Here is an 18,507-nt window from a genome sequence, read left to right as displayed (position 1 = left end):
ATTACAGATATCGTCAAACATATGACACTCGTGCATTAATGAATCCCTTTAAGGGTAGGGGTTGAAAGTTGAAAATTGAAAATTCATACAAGTCTTTTTTTTAAAAAAAAAAAATCCCAGTGTGATAAAAATAATTCATAACACTGTCCCACAAGTTCAAAACATCATCAAGATGATAGGTTTTCTGTCAATGTTAAATGTAGATTAGTCCCAGAAGTATTCATCTCGGAACGCTGCGTATCTGGAAATTTTTTTGGATTTTCAGCAATTTTACCTTTTGCTGTTAGACTGTAAAAATAATGAAATTGATCATTAACATTTTTAATTGCTACGATTTTAAATTCTTATAACAATATTGAACCCAGAAATCTTCCAAGACAAATTTACATCTTAACTCTTTTCTTTAGGAGGAAGAAGAAGAGATAAAAGCACATGACAGAGGCCAGGGTCGAGGTTCCTAATGATTAAGATGAGAATGGTTCGATCATGAAGAGTAGGGATTATGATGACGATATGCGTGGAATCAGCCAATCAGGCTTCTTCAGTTCAAAACTCAGCCTCGTGATTGGCCAAAACAAATGGGGGCTGGCAGATCTTCTTGTTGAATCTTGGTTGCTCAAATGGTTAACATGAGAGGAAAGGAAAGGTATTCTACAGAGACCAGAGGACAGAAAGAAACTTGTATAATTTCCTGTGTACTAGTTCTGTTGGAGCTGCTCTTGGGCTCCCTTTTGGCGCAACAGAAGCTATTTTATTTGCGGCTTTATCCTTGATTCATCATTCCTGTTGCTATAACTGAGATCAGAGGAGCTGAGCACTGAAAAGATAATCACATATTTGATATCTTCATAGATGAAACCAGGAGAAATCCATTCATGACTATTATTGTCATTCTTTCTCGCCATTCTAAGAAGACAACTGTATAAGAACGATCTGATTCAAATGAGCTAATTGAATAAGTTAAAAGGGTTCTGTAAGAAGCAACAGCAGCAAGCCTTCAGTGAAAGTTTGACAGATTAACAGTTTATTTACAGTGCTTTAACTTTATGCCCATGGAAATAGGACTACAATGCATCAATTATGTGTAACCCCTGTACAACTCACACGATTCCATCCTGCTTTGCCAATAATAATGAGAAAAATTGCTTCAAGATTATGATAAGAATCTCTTTAGAGTCATGGCAACTCACTGTTCTTTCCCCATCCTCCTCAGAAACAAGGCTTAGCATCAATCAGTAAAATCAGCAGCTGGAAGGCACTTTCTGTCTGATGCTTGAATATATATATATATGTATGTATGTATGTATGTATGTATATGTACATAACCGCTCAAAGGAAAAGAAAACAGCAGCTTCACAGGGAATCTTTCTATCCTTCTAACAGAGCTCTTAGATGCTGGAGTCCCTCAGCTGAAATGCTTCTCCTGACTCTTGACCTTTCTACCACCACAGGGGGCGGCGGATCTGCATGGAAACAGACCATCACAACGGTTAAGTTGTCTGTTGATCCTCTCTTCATGGCTTCCCCTACCATTTCCTTGCAGCATAGTTTCACATCATTGTGCTTTCGAAGCCGCCTCCTAGCAAAATCAATGGCATTTTGGCTGGTAAATACATCCCAGATTCCATCACACCCAATTATCAAGAACTCGTCTTCTTTAGTTAATGTCATCAATTTAAGTTCTGGCTCAGCGGTCAATGGCCCTCCTTGTCCTCTTTCACTCATTTCCTTCATTCCTTTGAGGTGCCAGTCGCCTAGAGCACGCGTGACACCAAGTTTGCCATTCAGGTAACCATCATCATCAATAAATCCACCTAAGGATTCAATCCTCGTCCTTTCTTTCGTACACAAGGGTCTATGATCTTTGGACATTTCTATAGCCCCTCCACATCGGGACAACACTGCCCTGCAGTCTCCGGCATTGGCTACAAGCAAAGACCTGTACCACAAAATGATGGCATTCCTTTTTAAAATTAATCTCATTCAAATGATGCTTCCATAATCAGTACTCAACCATATGTATGTTTCCCTTCTAACTTTTTAAAACAAGAACAGAATTTGCTTTTCATTCTCAGAGTCCCTTCTCATTTCAAATTCTTTTAATTCTGTCGACAAAAAGGCTCCTAAAAGTAAACGAATCAAGATTGCTGCTACTCAGCATCCGATGGAGAGGGGGGAGGGGGCACAGAGTGCAAATACAACAAGAAATTCTCAAAGCCAAGATATAAAACTCAGCATTTGCTAGGATCTGTTTCTTTTAAGTGTGCCATGCAATTGAGGGAGTAAAATGAATGTGATTAACTGCTGATGAGATATTTTACCTTCAATTTGATAAATAGAAAGACAATATTAGCACTGGTTAACTGCTAATGAGATATTTTACTTTTAATTTGATAAATAGAAAGACAATATTAGCATTGTTATGAACACAAAAGAACAGCGGAGACAGTTGCTCACCTGCCATGTACAATGGCGGTTAGTGCAGTTGTACCAGAAGGCATGCAAGACTCAAGAGAACAAGACTTTGCAAATGCAGCATCAGTCTCCAAGAATGACCTTGTGACTACCTTCTCCATCTCCAAGGGAAAGTCAGCATCTTCAACAATCAGTCTTGGCAGATAATCACGGACAAATTTTGCAGCACTCTCACCATCATGTCCATCAAATACCTGCACATCAAGTTTTTTAGCCATTACATGTCAAAATCTGACCAAAGGGTGCATATTCTGCAAGATAAAAAGAACAAAAGAACTAATAGTGTTTGAGTCAAGTGGAAGAAACTCTATTTTCCTTAAGTGAGGTGAGAGTTCAAATCTTATAAATGGAAAAAAATCATAATGGGAAAGTAAATTAATTTCCCCCAATTACTGAATGCTTCCTTGCGTTCTTCTAATTGGTTTTATCGACACACGCAGACTAGTTAGATATTTTGTTTCAGTGCATATGTAAAATAACAAGGGAGAATTACAATCAAGTCCCAAGGAAAAGAAATAATTACTAAAAAGTCCCAATAACAACCTAAGCAGCCTGTAATGACTAGTTCTAGAGTAGAGAATAACAACCTCTAAAACTTGTTTTGTAATTTTTTTTCCTTCCTTAGAACCTCGTAATTCTCCCAAATAGCAACCATGTTTCTAATTAACTCTTTTTATTTAAGGAAAAGGATCATGACAAGAAGAGGGAGAAAGTCCTAGTCTCATCCTTAAAATTTGTTCTTCAAATGGAAAAAAAGAGAGTTTGATGCTCAATCTTTAATCACGTGGTTAATAAATGAAGACCAGCCAGTAATCAATTAGTGGGAGATGTTCATCAAGTGTTAGCTTGGATTCTTAATAATAATATCATATACTGGTGTCTGGTCCCAAACTTCAGGATACATAAAGAGTGTTGAAACTTCCTAATGTTATCACAAAATAAGATGTTGATCAAAGAATGTACTTGAAATTGATGACAGCAACAGAAACTAGTATAATTAGTTAGATGGCTTACTCCATAAAAGGAAACTGCTCCCTCACTGATGACTTTGTACCCAAATTCCTTCGCCATGTCTCCAACACATATGTGGGTGTCCTCCATATAAGGACGATCTCCAATATCTGACCACTCACCAGACCGACGAACAGGGATGAAATTCATCAATGTCTGTCTTTCGTCTCCAATCACTGCATCCTCGCCTATGCTTTCCAGCTGAATGTGCCAAAGGAAGAATGAAAAAGAATTTGAGACAAAATGATGATAATAAGAACCAATAAACAATGAAGAAGAATAAAGCAATTAAACACGTTCAGCATTACTTGAGAGCCATCAAAAGTAAGATCAATCAATCTCAGATACACAATCAGATGAGTTAATTATGGAAATGGACGATACAATTATGAAGAACAAGAAGTGATACAGACTGAACTAAAACTCGAGTAGAAAAGGAAATGCTAACATAAAGAAAGGCAATTTGTATGTCATCCTACTCCCGGAGACATACTAATTCCTAAGATAAACAGCTGTATCTTCAGCAAGACTTTCGTAGTCCCAACCAAGAGATCACAGGACATCACAAGAACAAATTATCATCATAAAATTCGCAAGGACGGGAATCTCACATGGAACAAGAATTATTTAATAGAAATGCGTTCCACATTCCTGTAGCACTAGCACTTAAACTATTACCAGTAGATAGGCATCATGGTACATGTAAGCTGTAGCATATTCCTATTTCATTTATGGAGAAGCTGTTCTTCTGTCAAAGAACATTAAGGAGAATCAATATAACAAAGTCTAAACAACTAGAAGAGAATCTATGACTTGACACAGAAAAGGAAGTGAATAAGCAATAAGGTTAAGCTAAAGTTGGAGGATCGTTTCACGTGAGGAATGCAGTACCAATTGATCTCAACCAAATCAGAAACATTGACTAACTCTAAATAACACCGGACAATAATATATCTAAGACAAACAAAAAAAGACAATACAGCAGCCATCCAATAAAAGGCCTTAACCCAACGAGGAAAAACAAGAAAAATGGCTTCCCATTTGACATGAAGAATCGAAAGAGAAATCAAGAACAAAACTACCAAATCAACAAAGAGAGGATCGGAGAACCGAATACTTACAGGAAATGAATTTCCAACACTTGAAGTTGTCAAAGGAGGTTCCTTTTCCCAGTTCTCCATCTCGGTACGCAAGAAATCACAATGCAAAGGCCATGTCCTCCTTCTGCTCTCATGGGTCTCCATATCTTCACCAACTTGCTCCGCGTCTTGCACGCCCATGGTGACAAACAACTTGCAGGCCTGGAAGAGAAAAAGTTAAGAGATTTGGATATAATTCTGAGTATAATGGAGAGAGAAAAGAAGATTCCGCGAATATGTTGGGAAAAAAAGGAAGGAAGGGAGGTGGTGTGCGAGTGTATAGTAATTTCGAGACAGTGGGAAAAGGATCGCGAATGAGTAAACTTGAGATTTTTTTTAATGAAACGTGGCTGGAAATTGATTGGTTGGGTTGTGTTATAGTATTATTTATGAGGCGACTTTGGTTTTAGTTGTTGGTTACGGTCTCGGACACGTGTCCTTCTCGGTTTTTGGCACCAACCACAATGCTTCTCTTGATATTTTCACGGTAATTTTTTTTCCAGATGGCAAAAAAGAAATAAAATATTAAAATACAAAAGAAATGAATATTTCCATGTTTATAATCTCAGGCTAAAGATCTCTAAACAGTGAACAGAACCTCTTTTTTTTTGGTTCCATCCTCTTTCTTTTTTTTTTAATTATTTATTTTTTCTTTTTTAATTATTTCAATAGTTTAGATTTTAATTTTATATAAACTATTTATAAAAAGATTTTAAAAATATTTAGCGCATTTACAATCCATTAGAATTAAATTTTAATATTAGTTTGTAATTTATTATTTATTTATTTTTATAATTTAATATATTAATAATAGTTTTAAAAAATTTAAATTTGAAATGTTAAAATGTCAATCTAATGATTAAAAAGAAAGAGAAGAGAAGAAGATGAAAAAGAAAGAAGAGAAGTTCCAAACCACTCGCTATGCAGGAAATTTTACGTTTTCCACGCAAGTAAGGGAATCCCAAAACTTCTTCTTTTGGGGGAAAAAAAATCCCCAGACACTTCTAGGATTGAGAGAGTTAGTGAAAACTGAAAATGTTAGGTTTTTTTTTTTTAATCTGATAGAGAAGGGATTAATATGATCAAATAATATAGGTTAATTTTATATTTTAAAATTGATTGATGATAATTTAATCTATTTGGTTGACTTTTAACGGACTTTTTAGGTTGATTCCGATATTACAAACTGAACCAAAAATTATTTTAATAATTTTCGATCAAAACCAATATCATTTTATTTTTAATGCATTAAAAATATGAAATATAAATAAAGTTTACCTCTTCACACAAAATGCATATGTTATTTATTAATAAATTTTCATTTCTAACCATTACTTTATATTTTCAATATTATATTTTATTCCACCCAATGATTTGAGATCTTAATCAATTAATTATAAAATTATGTGATTAATTTGTTTATTTTTAGTTGAGAGATTTTTTTTTTTTTGGACTGAAGTTGAGAGAGGGTTTGAATTTGAATGGCAGGAGAAACGAGCACTCGCTTAGAGGAAAGTGATGAACATTTAATCCTCTATAGACAAAAATGAAGTACACGTGGAAAATGCAATAGAAAGCTAATATTTAAAATAATAAAGGGCCTCCATTATTGTTATTGATGGTGACTCTCTTCATTTGTACGAAAATGCCTGAAAATTTGAGCCTTGAAAACGGCATTTACAATTTATTAATCAAACTTAACAATTTTTTTTAACTATATTCATATTTAACATATACAACCTATAATAGAATAATAACCTATATAAGAATAAATAAAGACTAAAATAATGCATCCATATTAAAGATTTCATAGTGACTTATAAAACAGAGAAAAAGAAACATTCACTTTTATTTGCCTGATCCTATTTCGGACTTTTTTTGTTTTTTTGTATGTGTTGTTGTTTAATGTATAATTCATCATTATATAAAGAAAATTAAACAAAGTTTTATTGAGAGAGGGGGTAGGTGCGTGCCATTTACTTTATTGGTTGCTTGATTGCTGCAGCTAGCAATTCCCAAATTTGTGGCCATGTTTTCTTCATTTCTTCCTCTTTTTTTTGTGTGTGTGAATCCATTCTCAAGTTTCTAGAAAGTCAAATAGGGTAGGTCACAGAATCTAATTACTTTTCTGCCCCATCCAATCATATTTCTATTATTTACCCATCAAATGTTTGCATCATTATTACCAATTAATTAACTTATCTTGGGAAAAAAATTGAATTCTTCATTATTTTGTTTTTTTTCTTTTTTTAACATATACACCCCGTATCCCAATCAACCCTTCATGAATCAAGTTATGATAGGACCCATATGGGTAGCAACCCTATCACCTACACTGCTGCATGTATAAAAGATCGAACCTGTGACTTCTGATTAAGTTGGAACAATTACTACCAGTTGATTGAGTGCTCGGTGGTCATTATTTTGTTCCTTTTATACTCACTTGTTACCACCCCAAAAAAAAAAAGAAGCTTAGATATGATTCATATTTAGATGAATCGTTTCGTAAGAATTATGTTTTCATATATAAAAAATTAAAAAAAGAAGTTTAGTTAGGATGGGCTTTAGAGACTCATCAAAGTACTAGGGTATATCTTCATATTTAAAGAAAGTTTACAAATGTATTGATAGATTGCTTACCTATAAGACCTTTCAAATAGGCTGTATGATTTGAACTTACAGTCTTATAGATCATGAGCAAACTTCTTACTAATTGAACCAGTGTTTGTTGGTTCAAAGTGAATTTTTTTTCTGAGTTGCATTTTATCAATTAAAATTGACTTATATTTCACTAAAAAAGCCAGTTTGAATCCCCATTTAGTTTTAGTAACCCAAAGACTTCAAAATGTTGTTTTAGGTCTAATTGGCTTTATGAGAAAAAATTTATTTGATTTAAAGTCAATCCAGATATAATTTTTAGGCTGAAATTGGCTTTTGAATTTTTAGACGGGCTTTTGAGATTATGAAATCCAATCTGAACAAATCCAAATTCGTCATTTTAAATTTGAATCAGATGTTGGTTAGATATGGCTTCTTCTGTGTTGGTGTTCATTTGAAAACCAATCACTATTTAAGAAATGAAGAGTTGAACAAGGTTTCTATGAATAAACGCCAAGTGGATTCGTTGGCTTAACAATTAAATTGCAACATTTGAAATTGCTTTGCCAAATAATAAATTGAACATTGTGGGATTGCAAGAGATTATGTTGGATTATTGTACAGAATATGCCAGGGGTGTAGCTAATATAATAATTAAATGCAAAAACAAATATATGCCAACTAAATCTGTGTCATACGCAAAAACTAAAAAAATAAAGGAAAAATTACTGTGATTTCAAGAAATGAATGTAATTATTAAAAAATTGCATAATAATTTAATATTAAATTTCAGCGTAGAAAATAATAATAAATTTATGTTGTTCATTTGCCATTGAAATTTTTGATAATTATACTATTTTTCTGGCAACATCAAAGTGATTCCCCCAAAAGTAAATCTCCAACTATATGCTTAAAAGACAAAGCCACTCCACTTGTCATATTACTTGTAATTACATTACAAAATGAGTGTTACATTAAAAAAAAAAAAACTTTTTTGCCAAATAAAATAAAATAAAATATACATGCAACTTAAGAAAATCAAGTTTGTATATCTAAATCCTCTAGGGTATCTTTCACAGAAAGGGCAGACAAGTTGGATAAGAAACAACTACAGTTTATGCTTCAAATATTAGGTAAACTTGTTATCAGTATACCTTTCTCTGTGTTATTTTTAATCTTTCTGCCCACCTTGAATCTTCAAAGACTTTCTGCTTTTCCTTTGTTGCTAACTTCAGAAAAATTTCAACAGTCATAAAAAATTGTAAGGATTTACATGTAATTCCAGCTTTTAGCCTAAGCTCAACTTATTAAGGCTTGGCTAGGCCCGACGTGGCCATAACACAGATGTGAAAAAATAAATTTTGGAAAAGCCAGGCTTCCCATGTCTCAATCTTGTTTGTTTGGTTCAAAAATTGATTAGCCTCAAAGTAGTCACAAACAGAAGTTGAATCTAACAAAAGAGGTTAATCTCTCACATCATGATAAACTAAGATTCCAATCTCTATTGAAAGATATACCTACACTCCAACAATACCTTGAAAGAAAATAACTGTGCCTTGCACAAAAAAGAAATAAAATAAAAGAAGCCCCAACATAGCATAGTCATACTTGATTGGTAACTACACACATCTTTTTGGATGACAGTTCTAGTTACTTGTATTACCAACAAGCCGTTGTTAGTTAAAATAATAAACAGTCTTACTTCATTAAAAAAAAAAAAAAACATAAATTCGAAAGCACGCCCTTCACTTACCTCTTTAATACTACTTACTTAGAGCCAAAAAAAATCTAATGACCTGCACCATTCACTTATTTCTTTAATACTATTTATAAAGCTTTCAATGTATTTTTACTAAAACTAAAAAAAATTAAACCTTATTAATTCTGTCTTAAAATTTAATAACTTTTCTAACTTTAATAAGTGAGAAATGAGAAGTTCAACAAAAATAACAATATATAAAATATTAAATTAAGATAAGATCAAACTTTTAACTTGGGTTAATATAATTTCTAATCCTTCAAATTACAATCATTTTAATTGTTTCCTCAAATTTCAAACTACATACTACTTCTGGTCTTAATTAGAAGAGCTAATTAACTAATTTGAGGAGATTAAAAAAATAAATTAAATTAGTTATTTATAACAAATAGGTGTTGTCTTTCCTAAAATATCCTTACTAATCAAGTATATTGGCTAGAACAATCATTGTTAGAAAGATTACTTTTGGGAAAAAAATACATAAATATGAGAAATAAAATGAATTAAGATCTTATATTTAAAATCAAAATAAAAGTCAAATAAGATCTTATATTAAGAACTAGATGTAGTATTTTGACGATAAAATGGTCCACAATTTTATTAGATTTAGAAATAAATGTTTTAGATGAAAAAAAAAATACCTTAATAGATCATAGTTTAAAACTTAGAGGAATCAAAATTAAAATAAAAACAAAATAACTCGTATTAAAGACAAACTACTCTCCGTGCCTTGAGAATTTGTTTAGAACGCAAGACTATCCAATGCGTGAACGGGACCCAGCATCCCCTTAAAAAACACAACCCATATTTTTTTTTTAATTTTGAGTAGTTCCGCTGTAAATATACAGAATCGGCATGCCGGACGGCCACCTTTGAATCTCATTAATGAGAGCGATCAATGTGCCAGCCCCCTTTAAGGCCAAAATTTTCTCAAAAGGGAATACTTTTCCTGGGTCCGAAATGTACTGTTATTTGGAATGGGACTCCTGCAATACCCAAATGTTCCAACTTAAAACAAAACAATACCAATGGAATTACTCAAATATATCGATATCCTCTCTCTATCAGTAATACTAGCCGAGAATGGCAGACGAAAAGTCAGAGAGAAACCCAAGGAAAATACTGAATGTAATCTAAAAGCCAAATAGGAAAGACGGGAATATGGGGCACAAAAAATTGCCAACAAAGATGGGATACATGATTCCCCCGGTCCCAAAATGACTAGGACGCGGACAGGACAGCCAGGAAGGGATGTGATGAACATCCCTATATGAGATCCACAATAGTTAAAATTAAATAACGATCTTGTATATAAAAACTAAAAAGCTCATAATCTTTAGCATTTAAACATTCATAAACCAAAATCAGAAAAGAACTCCAAAATTGATTAAATTAGCATATGGTCAATTTAAAAAACAAAAGGCTCAAAACAGAGGCTGCTCCAAATTTCGTACCCCTACAAACATAACTAATAATCATACATCATATTCCAGTAAATGCCTTCTTCACACCACCAGAAGATCCAGCCGGGATAACTTTTAACACATTGAACCTCACAGTCTTTGAGAGTGGCCTGAGAAAGTGAGAATATAATGAGAATGAAAGGAATCAGTGATGACCAGATTAAGACGTGCAAGCAATTTACAACAACAATATCCTAAACTTATTGCAATAAAAAAAAGGTTTGTTCCATAAATTCTAACCTGCATTGGCCAATGGTCACATGATCACCTTCCTTTACACGAAAGCAAGGTGATATGTGAGCAGCAATGTTTGAGTGCCTCTTCTCATATCTACATATTTACAAGACAGAAGTGAGAAAAACAAATGAAAATTACAAATTATGCTGAAACAAGACTGCAAAGGCCAAATAAAATGAAAAATGAGCATAACAGCCGGATGAGAAGGAATACCTCTGGTACTTCTTGACAAAATGAAGGTAGTTCCTTCTAACAATAATGGTTCTTGTCATCTTAGCACTATGACAGGTGCCAGCTAGAATACGACCCCTGATAGAAACAGTGCCAGTGAAGGGGCACTTCTTATCAATGTAAGTGCCTGTATGAAATACAAAAACGCAAAGGCTTTCCATGAGTAGAAGCGCATATAAACCAATGGATCGACAAATAACCAATCATTCATATTGAATATCACAATAACGTGATTTTGCTCGATTATACACTAGTCGTATACAAAAACAGTGAAAACAAATAAACCTGATAACAAGCAAAACAGGACAATCGATGCATTATCTTGTACTAGCGCTAATTTCAGCAGTGTCAGGCATGCAAACGAGATTGCAATACGTAGACTAAGGTGACAATGGCATTGCAAAGAGAGAATGACGATAGATAGCCAGCAAGTGAGAGTAAGACTTGCCATGCAACCTTCAACCCACAAAAATATACTTGCTATGCTAGCAAATCGGAAATTGAAACAGGGGCCGAATCCATGAACAACTCCCATCAATAAAGTTCACCAGATGTATCAAACGAAATCCATGCTCACAACAACGACCTTATAAATAGTAAAAGAGGCATCAAGGCAACGTAGAGTTCTACAGACATAAAGAAAGGATTTAGAGAGGGAACCTTCAATAGCGTCCCTGGGAGTCTTGAATCCAAGTCCAATAGATTTCCAAAAGCGATTCCCCCCTTTGCCAGGCCTCTTTCCCTTCCCAGATTTCTTAGAGCTTCAAAAGCAGAAGCAGCCACAAACAAATTAAGCAAAACAATAACAGCGAACTTAAAAGAAAACAAAAGAAGAAATAAATTTATTCATGTCAAATTTGTGTACCTTAGAAACACTTTTGGCTGCTTCAGAAAAGCCTTCTCAGTCTGCCGAAAGGAAAACAAACCAAAAAAATGAATGAATGAGAGATCGAAAACTAGGAATTATTGACACAACCAAAAGGAATTATGGATCTGAATGTACTTGTTCCGCCATTGTTCAAGCTCTTGAACGAAGCTACGGAGCAGAGTGGCGAGATCGTGGCGAAATTCAAAGAGCGCGAAAGCTGCAGCCAGAAACCCTAGCCAGATTGACGACGAAGCCTGACGACCCCAGTTTATTTGTTTTAGTCTGCTTTCAACTTATGGGCCTGAACTAGGCCCATCTTTATGGGCTTCAATATGTTTCGTTAATAATATGGGGAAAGGACCTAATCACGAGCCAGTTACAAAAATAACTATGGGCTGGGCCTTTGTTTAAATAAGATCCAATCAAGCACTACCTAATCTCAATTTTTGTCGTGTGTCGTCATATCAATTTTCTAGAAAGTCAAGTAGGGCAGGCCAATATGTTTGCATCATCATTGCCCATTAACTTTTCTCGGAAAAAGCCTACGAATCATTCATGACTATATATCCTAATTCTAATCTTTTTAATAGATTTCACTTCTTCATTATCTCGTTCCTTTTCTTTTTTTTATTACAGCATTATCTCGTTCTTTTTTTGCTCACTTATTACCACGAAAAAGGCCACGCACAATTCATATTTAGATTAACATTTGTGAAAATTATCTTTTTACTAAAAAGTTTAGGTGACCTGAATTTTAAGAACTCTGCTTAAAATCAAAAGTCAAAATTTGAACTCACGTTTTTTTCCAACTAGACCAACATTTTATTTCATTTGCATTTTATCAATTCTAATCTTTTTAATAGATTTCACTTCTTCATTATCTCGTTCCTTTTCTTTTTTTTATTACAGCATTATCTCGTTCTTTTTTTGCTCACTTATTACCACGAAAAAGGCCACGCACAATTCATATTTAGATTAACATTTGTGAAAATTATCTTTTTACTAAAAAGTTTAGGTGACCTGAATTTTAAGAACTCTGCTTAAAATCAAAAGTCAAAATTTGAACTCACGTTTTTTTCCAACTAGACCAACATTTTATTTCATTTGCATTTTATCAATTTAAAATGACCTATCTCTTAGGTAAAAAGCCAATTTGAATACCCATACAGTTTTAGTTACCCCAAGACTTCAAAAGGTTGATCCTAGTTGGCTTTTGTTAAAAATGAAAAAAAAAAATTATTCGATTTTAATGTCATTTCAAATATAATTTCTAGACTTATGTTGGTATGTGAATTCACAAATTGGCTTTTGAGATTATGAAATACAATCTGAACAAATCCAAAATCTAAATTTTAAATTGGAATCAAATGTTGGTGAAATATGGCTTCTTCTGGGTTTGTGTTCATTAGAAAATGGAATACTTTTCTTGGTTCCAAATTGTACTTAGTTTTTGGAATGGTGCTCCAGCAAACTACAAATATTCGAACAAGTAAAAGCAGAATATCAAATCGAATTACTCAAAAAATATCACAATCCCCTCTGTATCGGTAATACTAGCCCAGAATGGCAGAAGAAATGTCAGTATGAGAAACCTTAAGCGGAATACTGAATCTTATCTAAAAGCTAAATAGGAGAGATGAAAAAATAGTTGACTAAAAAAACCAGGAAGGGAAGTGATCCCCATCCCACCCCGAAATGAAGGGGATGGGGATCGGGTGGACAGGAAGGGTACATGATGAATACCCCTCTATGAGACCCACCAATAGTTAAAATTAAATAACCACAATAGTTAAACTTAAATAACCATCTTGGATATGAAACGCTCATAATCTTCAGGATTTAGAAATTCATATATCCAAACCAGAAAAGAACTCCAAAATCGATTAAATTAGAATACGGTCACTTTCAAAAACAACTAAAAATAGAATATGCTCCAAACTCCAAATTTCGTACCCCTACAAACATAACTAATAATCATATATCATATCCCAGTAAATGCCTTCTTCACACCACCAGAAGATCCAGCCGGAATCACTTTTAACACGTTGAACCTCACCGTCTTTGAGAGTGGCCTAAAAATATAATCAGAATGAAGGAAATCAGTGATGACACATTAAAAACCGTGCAAGTTACAACAACAATATACCGAACTTCGTGCAATCGAAAAAGGTTTGTTCCATAAATTCTAACCTGCACTGGCCGATGGTCACATGATCACCTTCCTTTACACGAAAGCAAGGTGATATGTGAGCTGCAATGTTTGAGTGCCTCTTCTCATATCTACATATTTACAAGACAGAAGTGAGAAAAACAAATGAAAATTACAAATTATGCTGAAACAAGACTGCAAAGGCCAAATAAAATGAAAAATGAGCATAATAGCCGGATGAGAATGAATACCTCTGGTACTTCTTGACAAAATGAAGGTAGTTCCTTCTAACAATAATGGTTCTTGTCATCTTAGCACTATGACAGGTGCCAGCTAGAATACGACCCCTGATAGAAACAGTGCCAGTGAAGGGGCACTTCTTATCAATGTAAGTGCCTGTATGAAAGACAAAAAAGCGAAGGCTTTCCATAAGCAGAAGCGCACATAAATCATTGGATGGCGAAATAACCAATCACTCATATTGAATATCAGAATAACGTGAACAATCACAAACAAGGAAACGCTCCTTCACACACTAATCCTGTACAAAAACAGTGAAAACATATCAAAACACTTTGCATCAAGTTAAGCCATTAATTTTATCAAAGCCGTATCCTTCTATTGACATTATATTTCACCGAGTATAGATTGAGAGTCACAACACTCCAACCATGTCTCATTGCCAAAAACTGCTTAACCTGATAACAAGCAAAGCAGCACATTCCATGCAAAGAAGTACTAGCGCTAATTTCAGCATTGTCAGGTATGCAAACTAGATTGCAATACGCGGACTAAGGTTACAGTGGCATTGCAGAGAGAGAATGACGATAGATAGCCAGCAACTGAGAGTAAAATTTACCATGCAACCTTCAACCCACAAAAATATACTTACTATGCTACCAAATCGGAAATTGAAACAGGGGCCGAATTTACGAACAACTCACATCAATAAAATTTACCAGATATATCAAAGGAAATCCGAGCTCCCAACAACGACCATAAAAACAGTAAAGGAGGCATCAAGGCAATGTAGATTTTCACAAACACAAAGAAAGGATTTGGAGAGGAAACCTTCAATAGCGTCCCTGGGAGTCTTGAATCCAAGTCCAACAGACTTCCAAAAGCGATTCCCTCCTTTGCCAGGCCTCTTTCCCTTCCCAGATTTCTTCGAGCTTGAAAAGCAGAAGCAGCCACAAACAAATTAAACAAAACAACAACAGCGAACTTAAAAGGAAAAAAAAAAAGAAATAAATTAATTCATGTCAAATTGGTGTACCTTAGAAACACTTTTGGCTGCTTCAGAAAAGCCTTCTCAGTCTGCCGAAAGGAAAACAAACCAAAAAAATAAATCAATGAACAAGAGATCGAAAACTCGGGATTATTAACCCAATCAAAAGGAATTATGAATCTGAATGTACTTGTTCCGCCATGGTTGAAGCTCTTGGACTAAGCTAAGGAGCAGAGGGGCGAAATGCAAAGACGGCGAGAGTGGCAGCCAGAAACCCTAGCCAGATTTATGATGAACCTTGACGACCCCTGTTTATTTGTTTCGGTCTGCTTTAAACTTATGGGCCTCAATCCAGGCCCAGAATTATGGGCTTCAATTTATTTTGCTACAATATGGGCCTTAAGCTACCAAGGATGTGAGGGGACCTAATCATGGGCGACTTACATAAATAATATATTGTCCGGGCCTGGGTCTTCGTTTAGAAAGATCCAATCAAGCGCCATCTGCCCTCAATTTTTTCCGTTTCGTTGTTCAGCTAGACCAACTGAGCTACTTACAAGAAAAATGAGTTAAAGGACAAGGTATCTATGAAATTTAAAAAACGAAGAGATTCATGTAACGTGGATCCCCGTAACATTGGTTGAATTCCTCTGTCGATCAACGTTAGTTATAATAAAGACCATCCCCTTCTATGCTATCCCACGTAAGGAACTTTGCATGGGGTTCTACGCAACAACGTAAAAGCACCCACCTCATAAATTATATGTCAGCCAAAGCAGTGTAGGGGAAGCGGGCTTAACTCGCTTGTGATTCAAAATTCCGCCTTTTCTGATGAAACTGGCCTATATTGCTAGCACTAAGCCCGATGCCCTATGGGTTAAAGTTAAAGTGGTCAAAGCCGAATACAGATGGAATGGTAAGGAGACTAGTAACATGAGGAATACTAACGCCTCCTGCCTTTGGAAATGCTTGGGAAATATTTGGAATGATATGGATCTAGGGTTATGTTGGAAAGTAGAAAATGGTAAAACAGGTCGTTTCTGGGCAGATTATTGTATTGGAGAGTTGAGGCCTCTGTGCAATTTGACATTCAAACCTCTGGATGAAGAAGAAATGCAATGAACCATTGATTATTATATTTCTCCAAATGGAACTTGGAAATCAAGAGAGAGTTCGGAAGGCATGTGGCAGCAAGCGATGTCTGTGGTATTTGTGGCAAGGCAATTGAAGACATAGACCATGTCCTGCGCTCCTGTAACTTAAGCTTCATCTTGTTGGAAGCTCATTGTCCCAACTTCGCTCCAGCCGCGTTTCTTAAACCAGCCTTTCTTTGACTGGTTGCAAGGAAATCTAAGGACGAAAGATTCCAACCCAACTTGGTGTATCACGTTTGGAACCTTTGTTGGAAGTATCGTCATGTTTTCTGCAGTGATTCCACTCGAGCTCATCGATTGATTAATGAAATTTTATCTTTAAGTGATCATACTCTCAATGCTAAAAACTTGACTCTGCGTCCGAGATAGACTCTTTGCCTTCGGCTTTGTTTTGTTTTTACCTCTTAATAATTTTTCTAAGTTAATAAATTTCCCTTTCCAGTCGGGGGAAAAAAAAAAGACGATTGAAATCAGACAATAACATAGTTTTTTTTTGTCAATAACATAATAATTGCCGATTAACGATATACTTCTCAGGTACTTAATATAAGACATAATTAAAAGGTTAGTAATGGTGCTATATGTAAGACTTATTTCATATGATTATCAATTTTTTTTCAACTTAACTTTATTGATATTCTGGAAATTAATGAAGATACTTAGGGTGTTTTAGAAAAAACACACCATATTAACTAATTCAACTAAAATACTTAATCCATTTAAATTAGTTAATTATGTATTATGCTAAATATAGAAAGAATAATTAATATTGCTATTCATGATTTCGGGGGTGTTTGGCAACTTTCAAAACGAGGCAAACTCCTCCACATATTTACTTCATAAACCGTAAAAGTACTTTTGAAACCATAGTTTGGTTTCTATCCAAACACTCCCTTCATTTTTTCCTTCCTCAATGACAATACAATTTTTCATAACATAAAAAATTACTACCTCCGGTCCTAATTATAAGAGCTAGTTGACTAATTTGAGGAGATTAAAGAAATAAGTTAAGTTAGTTATTTGTAATAAATAGGTATTGTCTTTCTTAAAATATCATTACTAATTAAGTATGTTGGCTAGAACTATCATTATTAGAAGGATTACCTTAGGAAAAAATGCATAAATATTAGAAACAAAGTGAATTGGGGTCTTATATTTAAAACTAAAATAAAAATAAAATGAGGTTTTATATTAAGAATTGGAGGTAGTATATTATATTGAAGAAAAATTATGCAAGGATTAATACACATGAGATGATCGCACAAGCTAGACGCCAATTTATCGGAAAGTTAGAGACCATACTATTGTAAGTATCCATATTGTAAGTATCCATATTGGTGGTCAAATTAAAATCGCCGGTGGACTAAAGGATTGAATTGAAATATTTGATCTCTATTGTTCTTAGTTCCAAATATAATATCGAAAACTAAATCAATTCAAAATCCGGGACGCTCTCAGATTTTTCTCTTCCCTGTGAGAGCGACCATTCTCCTTTTTGCGAGCTCAATAGCTTGTCCTCTTCAAGCCTAAACCCCTTTTCTCTTTCCGTTTGTTGATTTTGTGATTCTGTGCTGTTCATCTTGAGAATTATGGAAGTTGTAATGGATGATCCCAATGATTGTGCCCTCGACTGGGAAGATGAGGAATTGAAGACGGGGGGCTTCATTTTAGTTGGGAAATTGGTTTCGCCTCGCCCAATCAATCGAACTACATTTCGCAAAGCTATTGATCATAGCTGGAATGTGAAAGGTAAGCTGGAAATACAATTTCTGGATGATAATGTCTATCCGTTCTATTTTGGTCTGAAGCAAGAATATGAAAGAGTTCTTCGGGATGGGCCGTGGGCGGTGGATGGATATTTGCTTAACTTACGTCCATGGTTGCCGCTCTTAACAGTGAAGGAGGTTCTCTCAAGTAAGTGTATTTACTGGGTTCAGATACATAATCTCCCACTGCGGGTGATGACTAAGAAGAATATTTTGAAGATTGGCAATGAGATAGGAGAGGTCCTGTGTTTTGAAGACCCAAAAATGGATGAATTGTTCTTTCATCAATTTTGTTCGTGTTCGAGTGGAGATCGATCTCACTAAGCCATTGATTGCAGGATTATGGGTTCCCCGACCCAATTTAGATAAGATTTAGATTCAGTTTAGGTATGAGAAGTTGCAGAGTTTTTGCTATAATTATGGAAGGGT

General features: G+C 34.6%; 3 protein-coding genes across 4 annotated transcripts; all 3 read right to left on the bottom strand.

Moving 5' to 3' along the window:
* Positions 1 to 951: 951 nt before the first annotated feature.
* Positions 952 to 4,766, bottom strand: LOC114748214 (probable protein phosphatase 2C 27). The gene is made up of 4 exons (XM_028936575.1): positions 4,608 to 4,766; positions 3,490 to 3,687; positions 2,458 to 2,669; positions 952 to 1,939 (listed from the first exon to the last, which is right to left on the bottom strand). The coding sequence occupies exons 1-4, from the start codon at positions 4,764 to 4,766 to the stop codon at positions 1,369 to 1,371; spliced, it is 1,140 nt and encodes a 379-aa protein (XP_028792408.1). The 3' UTR covers positions 952 to 1,368.
* Positions 3,500 to 12,022, bottom strand: LOC114748216 (40S ribosomal protein S11). 2 transcript variants are annotated; one of them, XM_028936578.1, is made up of 8 exons: positions 11,917 to 12,022; positions 11,779 to 11,819; positions 11,574 to 11,674; positions 10,896 to 11,040; positions 10,686 to 10,775; positions 10,423 to 10,555; positions 4,561 to 4,564; positions 3,500 to 3,510 (listed from the first exon to the last, which is right to left on the bottom strand). In XM_028936578.1, exons 1-6 carry the CDS (start codon positions 11,926 to 11,928, stop codon positions 10,465 to 10,467), a joined length of 480 nt encoding a protein of 159 aa, XP_028792411.1. In that variant the 5' UTR covers positions 11,929 to 12,022; the 3' UTR covers positions 3,500 to 3,510; positions 4,561 to 4,564; positions 10,423 to 10,464. The 2 variants fall into 2 exon arrangements, with proteins under 2 accessions (XP_028792411.1, XP_028792410.1); XM_028936577.1 differs by lacking the exons at positions 3,500 to 3,510; positions 4,561 to 4,564 and having other exon boundaries at positions 10,269 to 10,555.
* A 1,539-nt stretch (positions 12,023 to 13,561) lies between these two features.
* Positions 13,562 to 15,437, bottom strand: LOC114748215 (40S ribosomal protein S11). Its single transcript, XM_028936576.1, has 6 exons — positions 15,349 to 15,437; positions 15,207 to 15,247; positions 15,002 to 15,102; positions 14,182 to 14,326; positions 13,972 to 14,061; positions 13,562 to 13,853 (listed from the first exon to the last, which is right to left on the bottom strand). Exons 1-6 carry the CDS (start codon positions 15,358 to 15,360, stop codon positions 13,763 to 13,765), a joined length of 480 nt encoding a protein of 159 aa, XP_028792409.1. The 5' UTR covers positions 15,361 to 15,437; the 3' UTR covers positions 13,562 to 13,762.
* Between the last annotated feature and the right edge of the window lie 3,070 nt (positions 15,438 to 18,507).

This window comes from Neltuma alba, unplaced genomic scaffold, assembly GCF_004799145.2.
Source record: "Neltuma alba isolate B1F8T4 unplaced genomic scaffold, ASM479914v2 tig00005648_pilon, whole genome shotgun sequence".
Taxonomy (NCBI): Eukaryota; Viridiplantae; Streptophyta; class Magnoliopsida; order Fabales; family Fabaceae; genus Neltuma; species Neltuma alba.
This window is presented reverse-complemented; position numbering and strand designations above follow the sequence as displayed.

Coding starts and splice junctions, on each gene's coding strand:
- LOC114748215 (XM_028936576.1), bottom strand. Junction 15,103..15,206: donor CAGCCAAAAGTGTTTCTAAG/GTACACCAATTT, acceptor CTGCTTTTCAAG/CTCGAAGAAATCTGGGAAGG. Junction 14,327..15,001: donor TCCCAGGGACGCTATTGAAG/GTTTCCTCTCCA, acceptor TCTTTCATACAG/GCACTTACATTGATAAGAAG.
- LOC114748216 (XM_028936578.1), bottom strand. Junction 11,041..11,573: donor TCCCAGGGACGCTATTGAAG/GTTCCCTCTCTA, acceptor TATTTCATACAG/GCACTTACATTGATAAGAAG. Junction 10,556..10,685: donor GTGACCATTGGCCAATGCAG/GTTAGAATTTAT, acceptor TCACTTTCTCAG/GCCACTCTCAAAGACTGTGA.
- LOC114748214 (XM_028936575.1), bottom strand. CDS start 4,766: ATGGGCGTGCAAGACGCGGAGCAAGTTGGTGAAGATATGGAGACCCAT. Junction 3,688..4,607: donor GTGTTGGAAATTCATTTCCT/GTAAGTATTCGG, acceptor TGGCACATTCAG/CTGGAAAGCATAGGCGAGGA. Junction 1,940..2,457: donor ACCGCCATTGTACATGGCAG/GTGAGCAACTGT, acceptor TTTGTGGTACAG/GTCTTTGCTTGTAGCCAATG.